Source organism: Nansenia antarctica (genome assembly GCF_963989245.1).
Source record: "Nansenia antarctica genome assembly, chromosome: 14".
Taxonomy (NCBI): Eukaryota; Metazoa; Chordata; class Actinopteri; order Argentiniformes; family Microstomatidae; genus Nansenia; species Nansenia antarctica.
In genome coordinates this window covers 16,997,914-17,015,413 of record NC_137684.1, presented here as the reverse complement: position 1 = coordinate 17,015,413, position 17,500 = coordinate 16,997,914, and the positions used below count along the sequence as shown (strand labels likewise).

The 17,500-nt window shown below is 48.5% G+C and overlaps 1 protein-coding gene across 1 annotated transcript in view; it reads right to left on the bottom strand.

The window, feature by feature from the left end:
* ppfibp2b (PPFIA binding protein 2b) overlaps positions 1-17,500 on the bottom strand; it is a gene marked incomplete at its 5' end in the record, with an annotated part of 88,865 nt that overhangs the window by 16,847 nt on the left and 54,518 nt on the right. The window contains 5 exons of the mRNA XM_080545400.1: positions 975-1,007; positions 1,723-1,834; positions 4,395-4,523; positions 4,861-4,953; positions 5,620-5,826. Coding sequence (XP_080401526.1) covers positions 975-1,007; positions 1,723-1,834; positions 4,395-4,523; positions 4,861-4,953; positions 5,620-5,826 — 574 coding nt within the window. The remainder of the gene's footprint in view (positions 1-974; positions 1,008-1,722; positions 1,835-4,394; positions 4,524-4,860; positions 4,954-5,619; positions 5,827-17,500) is intronic.

Here is a 17,500-nt window from a genome sequence, read left to right as displayed (position 1 = left end):
CTGCAGGGGCTGATGAAATGGGTGTGACAGACAATGACAGCATGCCAGCGTGCGTTAGCCAGCGGAACAGAGAGGTAATGTTGGCACGGCAACGCGCCGCCACTCGGGCGAGGACCTCGACGTCATGGTAACGCTGTGTCCTAATTCCCTACCTCTGTATCTGAAATGTGGACCTCCTCATGGAACCCCATGGATTTAAACAGGAATTAGACCGATCCGTATGCTTTCCGTATGCTTTTAGATCGACGAGGGAAAAGGGGTAGAGAATACGCTATGAAAGTGTACTTCACAAAGTGCAGGGTGTAAACAAAGCTTTAGACAAGCGTCATTATTATGATCACTAGCAAAACAGAGTCAGCGTGGTAGATAATTAACAGTCAATTCAGAACGTTTGTGACAGCAGCTGGTGAAAGCGGGAACAACTCGGCAACCGACCAAATGTTCAGACTTTTATTCTGAAAGATTTAAATAAATGTCAACAAACTCGCTAGTCAAGCCAAAACATTGCAATGCAATGGATTCGGTGAGTAATCCCCACTGTTACCTAGTTAGTGTAGAGTAGTGGGGATTACTCACCGAAACCAAAATGTCTGAACATTTGTCAGTTGCCGACTTGTTCCTGCTTTCACCAGCCGCTGTCATACAGTTTGTTAGCAACCGCTCAGATTAACTTTAACTTTAGCTACCGATCATAACGGTGACGTGTCTCGAAAAATGACGAGTGTCCACTTTTGTTCACATTCTGCAATTTGTGACGAACTGACTATCATAGGGTATCCTCGACCCCCTTTTCCCTCACGGATCTCAAACCACAGGGATCGGTGTAATCATGGGTTTCCACCACGTCCCTCACACCAGTCCATTCCTTCTAAATCCACGTTCCACGAGGAAGCCCACACTACAGGGACAGAGGTAGAGAATTAGGACACACCATGTCGTAGTGGTCCGCATTGGGATACAGGAGCCTTGCTTACATTTGTCTGTCAGCTGTCGCCTATACACCTCCTCTACAGCAGGGGGCAGCACAGGGACAGAGACGGGGATGGAGAAGGGGACGGGGTTAGAGGGAGAGGCTGGTGTTAGGGGGTTATTTTTTGAAGCACATCTCATCTCTCATACATTTACAATGTAAATGTGAAATCCAACTCAATATCATTCAGACATTTACATTTCCATGTTAACCGTTTCTAGTGATATTGCAGTGGGGTATTAGTGTGGTATAGTCTGAACTAGCCAACCTGAAGCAAAAGCCCACGTTGGGATATGACGTCACGCCCGTGAAAACAGAGCAACTTTCATCAAAGATTTCGTAGTGAACAAGAGCGAATGAGAGCGTCCATTCGTTTCACTGTCCTACGGCACCAATCACACTCAACTCACTAGTCTGTCGCATCTCCGTATTTCAAAGTCTCTGGCCGTGTCATCCTACTTGTTTCGCTACAACGTCATATCCCTTTAACACACCCAGCCCTATCAGAGCAGTGTCCCTGACAGAGTCATAGAGCGACCAAGTCATTTGATTGGACAAGAGGCATTCCCCATAAGCAGCTGATCAGATTTCCAGAGCGTATTTACGAACGCACCCTAAAACTAGTCGTGGCACTAAATCACACAGAAACCTTTTTAGTCGAGGATTAGGGATTAGGCGTAGTCTAGTTCCAGGAAACCATGGTGTTAAAGCTAACGTACAGTGATGTGATTGGAGAGGCGAGACGACCTTACCTCTCTCTGCGTTCTCATTGGTGGACGAGCCGTGGGTCATCAGCTGGCTCTGAAGACACTCGATGTCGGCGTCTTTGTTGGCGAGGACCTGCTGGAGGTCTATGATCTCACCCTGTAGGGTCAGACGCACGGTCAACTGAGGGTCTATGGTACACACACACACACACACACACACACAGAAACACGCACGCTAACGCACACACGCTAACGTACGCACACTAACGCAGGCACACACATGCACACGCACGCACGCACAAGCACACACACACACACACACACACACACACACACACACACACACACACACACACACGCAACCACACGCACGTCAATTCAGAATATTTACATATACACACTATTTACAGGGACACAGTAAAGGGACTCAGTGGAGGTGGTATTTATAGGTACAGGAACACACACAGAACACACTGCATGGCCATGATTACCATACATCAGGGGAGGCTGGTGGAGGCTGAACATCGGAGGACGGGCTCGTTGTAATACATGGAACGGAACGCGTTCATTTGTTCATGTGTTCATTTCATAACTTGAGTGAAATGGGTAGAAAACCACCAGCCAGACGTACCAGAGACACTGACAAGACAGTCTCTCAAAGCGTATTCACACAATTATATGCAAAAGTGCTTGCATTCCTGAATCCGTTCCACGCATTTACAATGAGCCCGTCCTCCGATTGTTCTACCTCCGCCAGCCTCCCCCGCCCTGCCCTCCATCTGATGTACAGAGGCACGGTGACAGTAGCCCAGGACAGCATGTTCTGTCGAAGCAGGGCACGAGTGGGCGGAGTGTGGTGTGCATGATTCAAATATTTAAACGTAACTGTCACCAGAGAGATGCTCGGTGGAGAGAAGCCCCCTCAGTGTGAAACACTAGACAATGCAGTCGGACGGGGTTGCGTAACAGCAACACAACGCTCGTTGTCTGAAAAAACACAGTGGCCAGTGTAAGCAATAGTTCAGTGAAGCAATTCATCGTCTTCATTTTGGCTCTACACTCAAAATGTTTGGATGAACTCTTGAACAATTACTGCGAGGTTAAAGTAGACATTCACAGTTTTTATTTGGCATTCGAGTACTTGGTTTCACCATTCAGAAATACCGATAAATAAACACTTTCGTATATGTAGGCTAGTCCCCCTATTTCCAGGTACCCAGAAGTAATGGAACAACTGGCTTGACGGGTGTTTCTGGTTAGTCAGGTGTGTGCTGTCACATCATGTGTGCAGGCACAAGAGAGCTGTCTATGTCTAGTATTGATTCTAGGCTTAGTGTTTGTCTTCTAGTTGGAAGAAACAAATACTTCACCGTCCCATTACTTACGCAGGGCACTGGATATCAGACTATTCAATATCCAATATTCACATCCTCTCAAGCACAAAGGGACTACCCACGCGTAGGAAACACACCCGTCACTTCCACTCAGGGTTACACACAGATCGGACCGATGGACACTGGGACTTAGGTACAGACAGACAGGAAGTGGAGAGAGATGGAGAGAGTGTGGTGATGATGTCACAATCCACACTCCGCAGGGTTAACCGACCGGCTCGTCCGCATGCACACGGAGCGGGGAGGAATCTCACTAAGCCAATATGGACCTGAGGAGAGCCTCGAGGCCTAGGTGTGTGTGTGTGTGTGTGTGTGTGTGTGTGTGTGTGTGTGTGTGTGTGTGTGTGGGCGGCGGTATGTTTAGACGATGTCCCTTATGGAGTCATGCACTTGGTCAGTGAACTCAGATGTGTGTGTGTGTGTGTGTGTGTGTGTGTGTGTGTGCGTGTTACGTCTCCTCTGGATAAGCACTGCGTACCGACAGGCAGATTGACTGAAGATGGAGGAATATAAATCTTTATTCTCTCTCTCTCTCTCTCTCCCTCCCTCTCTCTCTCTCTCTTTCTCCCTCCCCCTCTCTCTCCCTCCTTCTCCCTCCCTCCCTCAGACCGTGCGGGGGTTCATTGGCTAACAGACAGCTGACCAGCGGAGCGAACAGTGTGGCTGCAATATGAGGTCCTGGTGGAACATCTGTCTGATCCGGTCAACATCAAACAAACATTGCTCACTCTGCCTCTGCCTTCACTCAATGTCTCCATCCCTCTCTTTCTCTCTCTTTTTTACCCTGTTCATGTCATTCTCTCTAAGAACACATCCCTCCCACTCTATTCTATATCTATCCCTGTGATCTAAACGCAGGACCCTCGCAAGACCCAAATGGTCTCGCGGCCGCCCATCTTAGCTCGCTAAGCTAAAGCCTAGGCATTCGCTAAGTGTTCGGGTCTTTATCAGACGAGGGTGTTTTCCGAACCACCTCCACTACAGATGTACCTGAACCTGGGAACCTGATTGGATGAATGAGATTCCATGACACCATGAGGGTTAACATGAAGGAGGAGGAGGAAGAGGAGGAGGATTAGGAGGTACAGGAGGAGAGGGAGATGGCGGAGGAGGAGGAAGAAGAACGGGAGGTACCGGAGAAGAGGGGGAACAGGAAGAGGAAGAGGAGGAGGAGAAGGAAGAGGAGCAGGAAGAACCAAAGGTACAGGAGTAGAGTGAGAAGGTAGGGAGAGAGCAACAGGAAGGTGTCAGGTGTCAGGGAGAGGAGGAAGAGGGGGATGAGGAGGAAGAAGAAGAAGAAGAAAGAGAAGAAGAGGAAAGCACCTGTGCGCTCCGCCACCTCTCCTCCCAGTGTAGCTTCTCTACATGTGTGTGCTCCACGGTGAGCTTGAGGCTAGAGAGCTTGGTCATGAGCGACTGGTAACACACATGGAGAGAGTAAGAGATAGACAGCTGGAGGGAGAGAAGAGCCAAAGAGAGAAAGAGATAGATGGGTACAGTAAGCTGGAAGAAAGGAACAACGTTTTTTTTTTTTTTACCTCCAAAACTGGGGTTGCTTTGCCAAGAGCAACAAGGTACTGTACTGTATGACGGAGGCAGTTATGTTTTTAATGAAGGAAATAGAAAAAAAGTAAGAGTGTCAACTGAAGTGGGTGTGGTGTTAAAGTGAGGTATTTTATGCCGTGTGAATAAACTTAACTGAGAGGAAATTAGTTGGTTGTAAAGTCAAAAAGGTGCTGTGGCAGAAATGAAAGGTTTTAACGGGAGGGTGTCAAGTGTTTCTTTTCACCTTTGTGGCCTTTAGTTTCCTCTCGTACTGTGATTTCTCTCCCTCCAGCTCATCCACCTTGCTCTTGAGTTGCCTGAGCTCCTGCAGCAAGCCCTGTCGACATCAGAACACACAGAGAAACCTGTTTTAGTCCAAAAAGAAACATGTCCTTATATGGTCATAAAATCAGCCCCAAACAGTACAACCTCATGCTCATTACCGAGCATTCACGCAGAGTCAGTTCCTCATAGTCATTCAAGGACATGAAAACGCAGGGGCCACTCATGTCTTGGACCAACCGGTTAAAAGAGTTAGAGAGGGGGGAAAAACCCACAAAGTTTGTCCCTCGACAGCCACCACACCGTGCGGTTAGCGCGTGAAAAAAAAGCTACAACCTTGAAAAACTCCCCAGAAACAGCCATCAAACAAACAGCCAGTTTGTAAACCTTTGTGTTGAGTTAATGAGGTGAACCCGTTGTCATGCAAACACACCAACACCACCATGGTGAACACAGTCGGTAATACTGTAGGGGAGCAGGACAACACCCGGGGAGAGAGAGAGAGAGCCAGACAGTTACAGCAGCAAACGTCAAACAGCACGGTTACTGATCCCCACGCTGTAGTCCAGGTGGCACGGCAACCAACCACACTGTAGGGACAAGCTGTTAGTCTGAGTCCAGAGAGAGGGGGGGGGGCATTAGATGGAGAGAGGGGGAGAGAGAGAGACAGAGAGAGAGGTAGGAAGGGGAGAGAGGGAGGCTGGGAGACCGGTCTGCCTACATTCTGTCCTCCACAGCGACAGCACTCCTCCAGGTCAGAGGCGCCACCCAGGCCCACGTCGGGGCCTCGGTCGTGGGCCTCGGGAGCGCCTCTCTCCCCCTGAGCCCCGGAGCTCTCCAGGGCGCGCTTCTCCATGATGCGAGAGGTGATCTCCTCCTGAAACTTACACATCTGCTCCTGCAGCTCGCTAATCAGGTTAACCACACACTGTGGAGAGGGGGGGGGGGGGGGGGGGGGGGAGCACATAGAACAAAGAAGAGAAGAAGAAATCATTTTTAAAAAAATAATTAAAAGATGATTTTTTGGGGGGGTGGGGGGGGCGGTCTTCACTGTGGATGGAAATGGTTATGGGGTTAAGGGAAGTTGGGGGTGGGGGGGGATATGGTGAAATGTTTAGTTTTGGTAAACAACGTTACAGTGGCAGTAGCAGTCACTCTACAACCCCTAACCCAGTGTTTCCCATGAATCACCTAGACTGTGGCGGCACCGCCATAGTCTAATTTGTCCCACCATAGTCTAATTTGTCCCACCATAGTCTAATTTGTCCCTCCATAGTCTAATTTGTTCCGCCATAGTCTAATTTGTCCCACCATAGTCACATAACGAACCGAAAAATATGTTCACACTCAATATTTTTGGGTCCGAGGTCCACCCACCACAGTCTCACAACATCCTGTGGGAAACACTGCTAACCCTTCCTGTAGCTCACGTAGTAGATTAGCTCAATGCGGTGGGTGGGAGGAGCCAACAAAACAGAGATCAAAGAAAAGACAAGAAAAAAGGTTTGGATTAGAGGGTTGCTGACATCACATCTGACATGTCAGTGACGACATGACTAATAACCTGGGAATAAGGAAACACTGAATAACGGCCTGGCAAAACATTGCCCAATGATCTACTTATTAAACACTTATAAGTTTAAAATGTAAGCTTCTAATAGGTGTTCCCCACACCCAAGTGTTACCAAGCTCGGTGAGAAGGTTAAGTACACACAAGAACAGAGAAGAAATCAATTCAAAATCAAATAAAACATCATAAAAAGGATCAAGTTGAAAAGATTATATTCTACATTTGCATTACGTTTTATATTCTGAAAGAAAGAAGGTTTATGATTGGTGGACAGGTTGTGACAGGTATGATGGACATGCTCCAGCTGCTGTGGCAACCCTACGAAAGGCAATGTTGTTATTACAAGAGTTACGGTACCTGTAATCTCTTAATCGCTTTTACCGCTTATTCATATTGACATAAAGAGAAGTCATTATTACCTGGCTGACACAGATGTTCTGTAAGCCAAGGGAGGCTGGTGGAAGGAGACATCGGAGGACGGGCTCATTGTAATGAATGGATTGGAATGAGCAATGGGATCAATGTTGCCCTTTCAGGCGTTTGATACCGTTCCTCATTCCATTCCATTAATTACAATGCTAGCAGGTAGCCTAGAGGTCAGGGAGGTTGGCTAGCAATCGGAAGGTTGCTGGTTCCATCCCCGCCTCAGGAGGGAGCTGCATCTGAGCTGGTGACTGGGGGGTTGCTGGCGTCATATATCAGGTGCCTACCTACCACTGCAGTAGTGCCCTTGAGCAAGGCACTTAACCCCTCCAGGGGTGCTACCTATGCCTGACCCTGTGCCGAGAGCAGAACATTTATTTTGTATCCGTATCACAATGCCCAACGGTTGAATCTACCCCAAAAATAATTCCATCCATGACAACGAGCCTCCGTCCTCCGATTTCAACCTCCACCAGCCTCCCCTGTTGCAGGCCTACTGGTCGGCCTGGGACACGTGTCCTTTAAGGGCGCCACACAACACCCCAACGGCGCCACGTCTTACTCGGCCAAACCGTCACACTCTGCCAGCGTCAACAAAGTCACCTGACCTACTTTACAAACTTCCCAAAGCCTTGTTGACTTTATTTGTCTTCGTGCTGCAATGTCAAGGAACCAAAGCCTAAGAAATCGACTCTCTTACACTTGTGTACTTTGTGACGTAACAATAAAACTTGAAGCATGAAACTTGAAAACATGAAGACTCAGGGTGGTTTGTCCTCTGGCTAAAGGCCTGGCCGGCCTCCCGCGTCGCTGAGAGAGGACTTAAGATTCAGGAGAGAACATCCAGTACCCCCCCCACTAGAATACTAACATGTTGACAGAACAGTTTGTGGTTAATCTTTATTTTAGCAGGGAGCGCCACTGAGACCACGGTCTCTTTAACCAGAGAGCCTAGTATGGATCACATTCTAAGAGTGTTTCGATATGAATCCAGAGACTGATGTCAGTCAAGTTTTGAAACCTCTCAGTGTACGAAACCGTGACAAACTATGGATTACATTCCGAGTGTATTTTGATATGAACAAAGAGATTGATTTCACAGTTTTGAAAATCTCGGACAACAAAAAAGATCTTGCGGACAACTCGGGATGTGTTATGAGTCAAACGTTGTCAGTCGTCATTCTCTGACCAGGGAGGGGAGGGGGGGGGGGGGGGGGGGGGAGGAGGAGGAGGGCAGGGAGGAGGGCAGGCAGGGAGGTCTAATAGACTAATCTGGCCCAGGCTGACAGGTATGTGAGGACTGTGGACGTAGGAAGTTTCATATGACTGTCCCGGTTAACGTTACATTACCGGCTGTTGATTCGAGACACACGTCTGTCTATTCATAGCCCCCCCCCCCCCGGTGGGGTCCCGGGCGGAGGTAACCGCGGTAACCCCGGTGAAAGTGTTGGCGCTGGTGGAATGTTCAAAGTGCATGTCTGCCATTCCTACGGTGTGGAGCCGAACAGCTGTCGCTAAGCTGGGCCCTGTGTGTGTGTTTGTGGATGAAACAAATGCAAGTGTGGGGTGAGGGGGTGTCAGTTACCACGGTGTGTGTGTGTGTGTGTGTGTGTGTGTGTGTGTGTGTGTGTGTGTGTGTGTGTGGATGAAACAAATGCAAGGGAGGTGGGGGGAGGCGGTGTCAGTTACCACGGTGTGTGCGTGCGTGTGTATGTGTACATGTGTGTGTGTGTCTGTCTGTCTGTCTGTGTATGTGTGTCTGTCTATCTGTGTCTGTATGTGTGTGTGTGTGTGTGTGTGTCTGTATGTGTGTGTGTCTGTATGCGTGTGTCTGTGTGTGTCTGTATGTGTGTGTATGTCTCTGTGTGTGTCTATCTGTGTCTGTATGTGTGTGTGTGTGTGTTTGTCTGTCTGTGTATGTGTGTCTGTCTATCTGTGTCTGTATGTGTGTGTGTGTCTCTGTCTGTCTGTATGTGTGTGTGTGTGTGTGTGTGTGTGTGTCTGTGTGCGTGTGTCTATGTGTGTATGTCTATCTGTGTCTGTATGTATGTGTGTGTCGATGTGTCTCTTTGTGTGTGTGTGTGTGTGTGTGTGTGTGTGTGTGTACACCGGACATGGGTTTATGAGACGGGGGGTCAGAGATGTGTGACCCCCCCAGGCTGTGTGCATTACACAGTAAACCAAGAACTCCCTCTCCCCCCTCCACCATCCTCTGTTAAATATCTGTCACTGTCCCCAGGGCATCCCCCCCCCCCACTACCCTCTGGCTGTGACTAACACGGCAGCGTTCCTTTAGGAATCACATCGCGTTTTCCTTTTTCACAATAGACCCTTGCTGACCCTTGCTGCCGATATACTGTGTGTGTGTGTGTGTGTGTGTGTGTTTGTGTGTATGTCATTGTGTGCGTCGGTGTGTGTGTGTGTGCATCCGTGTGTGTGTGGATATGCACGGAAGGGAAGTGTGTGTATGCGTACGCTTGCATGCATGCCTCTGCATGCGTGTGTGGGTGTGTAAACCGTCGATTGCACACACACACACACACACACACACACACACACACACACACACACACACACACAGTTGAGTCACGGGACCGTCTTGAGCGGGCAGCCAAGTCGTGTTGTGAGGTGTCATGTCTCATCTGCTCATCTGTCCGTCAGGGCCTGTCCTGCTGTCTGTCCTCTAGCCCCTCAGTGTGGGCCTGTGTCTCCACTCATTTCCGGCCGAGCTTATCACTCTCTGTTGGGGTGGGGAGGGGGGGGGGGTGACTGGAGGGAGGGGGGAGTGGGGGTGGGCGTATGGGCATGGGCTTGGCTACAGTGTCCACAACACTAAATCATGTTTATATACACATGAAAGAAAGGGGACAGATCATCTGCTGCAGGGGTGGGAAGAGGGGGTGTGGGGGGGAGAGAGACAGAGAGAATGGGAGAAAGAGAGAGAGAGAGTGAGAGAGAGAGAGTGTGTGTGGGGGGGAGGGAGAAAGCAAAGAAAAGAGAGATACAGAACAAGCGAGTGTGTAGAAGACATAAACCAGAGCTTCCTGCGGTGCCAGCCACCCGCAGGTCTGTCCCTGTGTCCCCTGGAGAACAGCCAGGTGTGTCCCTGTCCCCTGTCTGTCCCTGTCCCCTGTCTGTCCCTGTCCCATGTCTGTCCCTGTCCTGTCCCATGTCTGTCCCTGTGTCCCCTGGAGAACAGCCAGGCGTGTCCCTGTCCCATGTCTGTTCCTGTCCTGTCCCATGTCTGTCCCCGTCCCTGTCCTGCTCCATGTCTGTCCCTGTCCTGTCCCATGGCTGTCCCTGTGTCCCCTGGAGAACAGCCAGGTGTGTCCCTGTCCCCTGTCTGTCCCTGTCCTGTCCCATGTCTGTCCCCGTCCCTGTCCTGCTCCATGTCTGTCCCTGTCCTATCCCATGTCTGTCCCTGTGTTCCCTGGAGAACAGCCAGGTGTGTCCCTGTCCCCTGTCTGTCCCTGTCCTGTCCCATGTCTGTCCTGCACCATGTCTGTCCCTGTCCTGTCCCTGTCCCATGTCTGTCCTGCCCCATGTCTGTCCCTGTCCTGTCCCTGTCCCATGTCTGTCCGTGTCCTGTCCCTGTCCCATGTCTGTCCCCGTCCTGTCCCATGTCTGTCCCCGTCCTGTCCCATGTCTGTCCCTGTCCTGCCCCATGTCTGTCCCTGTCCTGTCCCATGTCTGTCCCCGTCCCTGTCCTGCTCCATGTCTGTCCCTGTCCTATCCCATGTCTGTCCCTGTGTTCCCTGGAGAACAGCCAGGTGTGTCCCTGTCCCCTGTCTGTCCCTGTCCTGTCCCATGTCTGTCCTGCACCATGTCTGTCCCTGTCCTGTCCCTGTCCCATGTCTGTCCTGCCCCATGTCTGTCCCTGTCCTGTCCCTGTCCCATGTCTGTCCGTGTCCTGTCCCTGTCCCATGTCTGTCCCCGTCCTGTCCCATGTCTGTCCCCGTCCTGTCCCATGTCTGTCCCTGTCCTGCCCCATGTCTGTCCCTGTTTGTCCCTGGGTCCCTTGGAGAGCAGTCAGGTGTGGGACAATGAACTACACAGCACAAAGGACTGAGTGAGGAGGAAGTGCTGGTCCACTAGACTGGGCTGGGCTGGACTGGGATAGACTGGACTGGGTAGGACTGGGTTAGACTGGACTGGGTAGGACTGGGTTAGACTGGACTGGGCTGCGATTTGGAGTTGGGGTGTAGTGAAGGTTAGGGTTAACAATTGTATACGCTCACTGGTAGCGATACAATGGCCGCCCTGTTCACAGGTATTGGTCAAGTCCTGTTAACCTTAAAGGGACAGCTCACTCACTTATCACCACAGGGAGCCACTGGGGGGCTTGTAGTGTGTCTGTGGTGTGTCTGTGGTGTGTCTGTGGTGTGTCTGAGCAGGCTGGGACATGAGGGACCGTGACTGGCTGCTGGCCAGGGCTGTGACAGACCACAGATGTGTGTGTGTGTGCATGAGTGTTTGGATGTGTGTGTGTTTATGTGTTTTGCGTGGGTATGTGTGGGTGTGTTTGTGCATCTCTTTTTATGTATGTTTATGTGTTTTGTGTGTGAATGTGTGTGTGTGTGTATGTTTATGTGTGTGTATGTGTGTGTGTGTATGTTTATGTGTTTTGTGTGTGTGTGTGTGTGTGTGTGTGTGTGTGTGTGTGTGTGTGTGTGTGTGTGTGTGTGTGTGTGTGAGGGAGGTTTATAGAGAGCCAGTCTGGGGGGTCGTCTAGGCAGGGTGGGGGGGAGTGTTTGATCTCCTCTAGGGACCCCCAGGGCCCTGGATCCCCCCTACTGCTCCTCACAACACACAACTGGGTCGGAACAAGCGTATGTTCACCATAAGAGGGATAAAAAGAAGAAAGGAAGTAATTCTTCCTCCTTCTAGCATTGTAACTGCCAATGGCCCCTGGTCATAGAATAGATTACGTTTTTTTCTGATGACTGATGGATAGATGATTCACTTACTTTCGCTTCGATAAAGCCGTCTGCTAAATGCCCCCCGAACATGTTTCATGTAATGTAATGTGAACTTTCATAATTAAACTCAATGTTCGGAATAATCAAATACTAATCATAGAAATAGAATATGTAGAGAGGACATGCCCATTCAAATCAACATCGAAGGTGGGTGGGTGTACACAAGGTCATATTTTGATGTACCCTACCAGGGTTGCCAGGTGGGATTGACAATTTCCAGCCCAATCATAAAAACCGCCGAATCCACCAAAAACAAGCCCAAAACGTATATACGGCCCAAATGCTATTAATCCAGCCCAACCGCCCAAATGCTCTTTTTTCCCGTCCAGTGTGATCAAAACACTGTAGCCTCCAGTGTGATCAAAACTCTGTAGCCTACTATTACATTTGGCAGTTTTACTTTTACTTTTAGCTAAAACGTTTGCAGGAAAAGTGCTATACAAATAAAAAGTTATTATTATTATTATTATTATTATTATTATTATTATTATTATTATTACTGTCCAGCTTTATTAACAACCAACTAAACTCCACTGACATTGGCATGTTCAGTCAAAGTATTTAAAAGCTTAGTTGCTATGACGCCGCCTCTGAATCCTCAGCTTCTCTCAGTGTTCTACACACACAGCAGCAATGATCACCACGGCAATTATGTATTACAATTCCATGTCGGCCATTTTTTGGTGTACCTGCCAAAGTCACCACGGTCTGAGGGACCATGTTTGTAATAATAATAACTTTTATTTGTGTAGCACTTTTCCTGCAAACGTTGCAAGCAACTCAAAGTGCTTTAATCATTATATCAAATATAACATGTACATTCACTCAGAGTGCCGGAGCGCACACTGGGTTCAACATCATATAGCGACCAAGTAATTTGATTGGACATCAAAACAAGAGGCATTCCATGAGTGCTGATCAGATCCCCAGAGCGTATTTACGAACGCACCCCACGTCTGTTCTACTCATTCTATTTCTATGGCTACAATCAGCCAACACAAATTCACTTTCTCCACTGCTTCTCTATGGCCACACTCAAGGTATACAGTGATATCAGATCCTTCTTGCTAAGTCAACCATATTTTCTCAGTGTTTGACAGCTCCCTCCCCACACACACACACACACACACACACACACACACACACACACACACACAGACACACACACACACACACACCAGCTGACACTCGACACCTCTAGTGGCAACACATTATCGTCTGGGCAACAACTGACGACAACTTATCGTCTGGGGCGACATCAAACACACATTCCTCGCCGGTCCCGTTCCATGTGTGATGTCTGCTCAGTCTCCAAGACAACAGGTGGAACGTAAAAGTAGAGAACAGAAAGAAGAAAAAAACCAGACTGGCATGTTTGAGTTGGAGAGAGGAGGGGGGGTGTTGTTTCACACTGACAAAAGTGACAACGTTGTAACAACATCGTCTCACTCCTCTAAGCTCTAGCAGGATGTACCGCACTGCACAACAGGGGAAGAGGAGGAGGAGGAGGAAGAAGAAGAAGAAGAAGAGGCTGGGGGAGGTAGAAGACCAGAGGAGGCTAGTAGAGGTACAACTCCAGGGGAGGCTGGGGGAGGTAGAACATCAGGGGAGGCTGGTGGAGGTAGAACACCAGGGGAGGCAGATCACCAGGGGAGGCTAGTAGAGGTAGAACACCAGGGGAGGCTGGTGGAGGTAGAACACCAGGGGAGGCTGGTGGAGGTAGAATGCCAGGGGAGGTAGAACACCAGGGGAGGCTGGTGGAGGTAGAACACCAGGGGAGGCTGGTGGAGGTAGAATGCCAGGGGAGGTAGAACACCAGGGGAGGCTGGTGGAGGTAGAACACCAGGGGAGGCTGGGGGAGGTAGAACACCAGGGGAGGCTGGGGGAGGTAGAACATCAGGGGAGGCTGGTGGAGGTAGAACACCAGGGGAGGCAGATCACCAGGGGAGGCTAGTAGAGGTAGAACACCAGGGGAGGCTGGTGGAGGTAGAACACCAGGGGAGGCTGGTGGAGGTAGAACACCAGGGGAGGCTGGTGGAGGTAGAATGCCAGGGGAGGTAGAACACCAGGGGAGGCTGGTGGAGGTAGAACACCAGGGGAGGCTGGTGGAGGTAGAACACCAGGGGAGGTAGAACACCAGGGGAGGCTGGTGGAGGTAGAACACCAGGGGAGGCTGGGGGAGGTAGAACACCAGGGGAGGTAGAACACCAGGGGAGGTAGAACACCAGGGGAGGTAGAACACCAGGGGAGGTAGAACACCAGGGGAGGCTGGGGGAGGATGACAGCAGGGGAGGCTGGGGGTGGTATAAATCGGCTCATTGTGATGCATGGTGCGGAATGCCCAGAGAAGCAAAACACTCTCCTCTTATTCACAACAGGGGTTTTAAAAAAAGCTTTTTGGGAAATTGGGAACCAGGCTCCGACTTTGGCAGTGGTCCCTGGACTCCCCCCTCTCCCCCTCTCTCCCTCTCTCCCTCTCCTCTCTCACAGCGATTGGCTGACAGACATGGTGGTGTCATGATTTATATCAAAGACCATTTTAACTGTCAACTAATAAACTGGTCTTTCGAACATGACTTAGAATGCATCGGTCTGAATGTACAGCTTTCTCGAGAAATGTCTTTTGTGCTCATTGTTGTTTATCGCCCACCTTCTGCTAGCAAGGATTTTTACATTACATTCAAAAAGCTACTTCAAGAGTGTGACTCAAAAACAGAAGTGATTGTACTTGGTGACCTGAATTGTAACTGGCTAGACAAGTCAATTAGGAAACCCCTTAAGCAGCTCACAGACGGTCTGGAGTTTAAACAACTTCTAGATGGCCCAACTAGAATAACTGCATCCTCCCAGACACAGATAGACCTGATCTTCAGCAACAAGCCTGAAAGAGTAGTCAAGACATATAATTTCATTACTGGTCTTTCTGATCATAACCTGACACTACTGTCCAGAAAATTGACTAAGAATCGTTTTAAACATCCATTTAATCCAGTTGAGCAATTAAGGATCCCCCACAAGGAAATGGATAACTTTGAAAGAGCAGTACAACAGATTGGTTGGAATAACATCCTCACTGGGAACAGCGTAGAGGTAGACTCCAAGACACTAGCAATCAAACTACAAAGTCTAGTCAACACATTTACTCAAAAAGTGAAAGGAAAGAAAAAAAACAACTCCCTTCCCTGGTTCAACACCGAGATAGTTAACCTGATAAAAGAAAGAGACTTTGCTTTGAAGAGAGCTTTGGAGAATAAGCCACAGCTAGTCAGTGACAGGCATAGGTTTACCTCCCTCCGGAACAAGGTTACCAAAATGATCAGAAAGGCTAAAGCTAATTTCTTCATTACTATCATCAAAGAGGCAAAGGGAAACACCAAACGGATCTGGGAACAAATCCAAAATGTCATGGGAACCAACCACAGGCCTAGGAAACAGATACAGCTGAAACTGAATGACAACTTAACACAAGATCCAGCCCAAATAGCTGTAGCTTTTAACACATATTTCATTGACTCTGTAAAAGAGATCGCACAGAATTTTCCTCAAATAACCAACAATAATGTTGAACTTGATGAAACCAAGCCCTCTTTCAGCATTCAGCCCATCTCGGCACACAAAACCCAAGTCATCATTTCATCTCTCAAACTCTCAACAGCGAAGGATATCTATGGAATGGACACGACAATGCTGAAATCTCTGAAAGAACACCTAGTCCACCCCATTACACAAATTATCAACCAATCAATACTTGAGGAAACAGTCCCTAGTACCTGGAAAACAGCTATTGTTTCTCCCATCTTCAAGTCAGGTGACCCCCAGGATGTTGGTAACTATAGGCCAATCAGTATTTTACCCATTATCTCCAAGGTCACTGAGAAGTGGGTTACAGAGCAGCTCGTTCACTTTTTAAGCAATAGCCCATTTCCCCTTCATCCAATGCAGTTTGGCTTTAGGACCCTACACTCTACAGAAACGGCCAACTGCTACTTCCTAGAAAAGGTCAAAGGTATGGTTGATAGAGGAGGTGTTGTAGGTGCTGTGTTTTTAGATCTCCGCAAAGCCTTCGACACAGTCAATCACCAGGTCCTTATCACCAAGCTGTCTGCCTTTAACTTCTTGCCATCAGCCCTTAAATGGTTGGACTCATATCTCAGTGACAGAAATCAGCTAGTCCAGATAAACAATCAGCGCTCACCTACCATCATGTCTTGCACCGGGGTACCACAAGGCTCCATACTTGGCCCACTCTTGTTTAGCCTATATATCAACGACCTACCATCTGTCTGCCCAGAAGTGCATGTACAAATGTATGCTGATGACACTGTTTTGTATGTGCATGACAAGAACAAACACCTGGCAGCTGCCAAACTTAGCTCTGCTATGGAAAAGGTCACCAAATGGCTCAACAGCTCTTGCCTCCAGCTCAATGTTAATAAAACTGTAGGAATGTTCTTCTCCAAACAACACAATATGACCACGGCAAACATAACCATTTCAGGGCAAAACATTAGTATAGTTCCGTCGTTCAAATATTTAGGGATCATCATTGATTCAAACCTGACTTTCAAAGAGCACATCAAGAAAGTGTCTGGTAGGGTGAAGTTTGGCCTGGCAAACTTCAGGTACATCAGAAGCTCACTGACCATGAGTGCTGCCAGACTATACATGGACGCATCAATTATGTCGCACCTCACATATTGTTTGACAAGCTGGGGCCATGCATACAGCACTTCCCTAAAGCCATTAGCCACCCTATACAAGCGGACCCTTAAGGTCATGGACCAGAAGCCAAACAGCACACACTACTGTACCATCCTAGATAAATGTAAATACCTTAGCTGGGAAGACACCATCAAATACAAAAACATCTGTCTCATCCATAAAATTCTGCATAACAAAGCTCCTCCCCCGCTTAACTCTTTCATAAACCAGCGTGACCACAGCTTACGGCCCACCAGAAGCACCTCTCGTGGCGACCTTATAGTTCCATTCAGGAAAAGCACCTTCAGTAAGCAATCCTTCTCAGTGATAGCAATAGAAAACTGGAACTCACTACCCAACCAACTCAAAGACATACATACTTACTCCACCTTCACAACACACATGAAAGCCTGGCTGACACAGAACTATACTTGTCCTCATTAATCCCTCTCTGTGCTGCCTCCCCATAATGCCTTTTTTTGTATGTTTTGTTTTGTTTAATGTTTAACTGTTTAACTGTTTGTAAGTGCTTAATGTTGTGTGGCCTGTAATTGTCCTGTGGCTTCTATGTGCTTGAAATGTCGCTGCCCCCATAAGTGTGTATGTGGTGTTTGTTGTAGCCCCTTCAATCACCTCAGCTTGCTTACGTGTGTTTTTTGTCAAGTGTGATGTTGGGGTACCTTGTCTCAGCCACGTGTTCTTAGAATTTTTAAATGTTTTATTTTAACTAATGACGTTACTTTTCAGGATGCCATGTTGCAACTGGCCGGGGACTTCAGCTGAAAATTAGCCGACTAGGCTAACGCTGCCTTTTTTACTATATTTTATATGGTTCATGTATTAGGATTGTCCTCGATATAATAAACTAATAAAACTAAAACTAAAACTAAACTAAACAGCCCATGTATACACCATTTTAGCTGACGCTT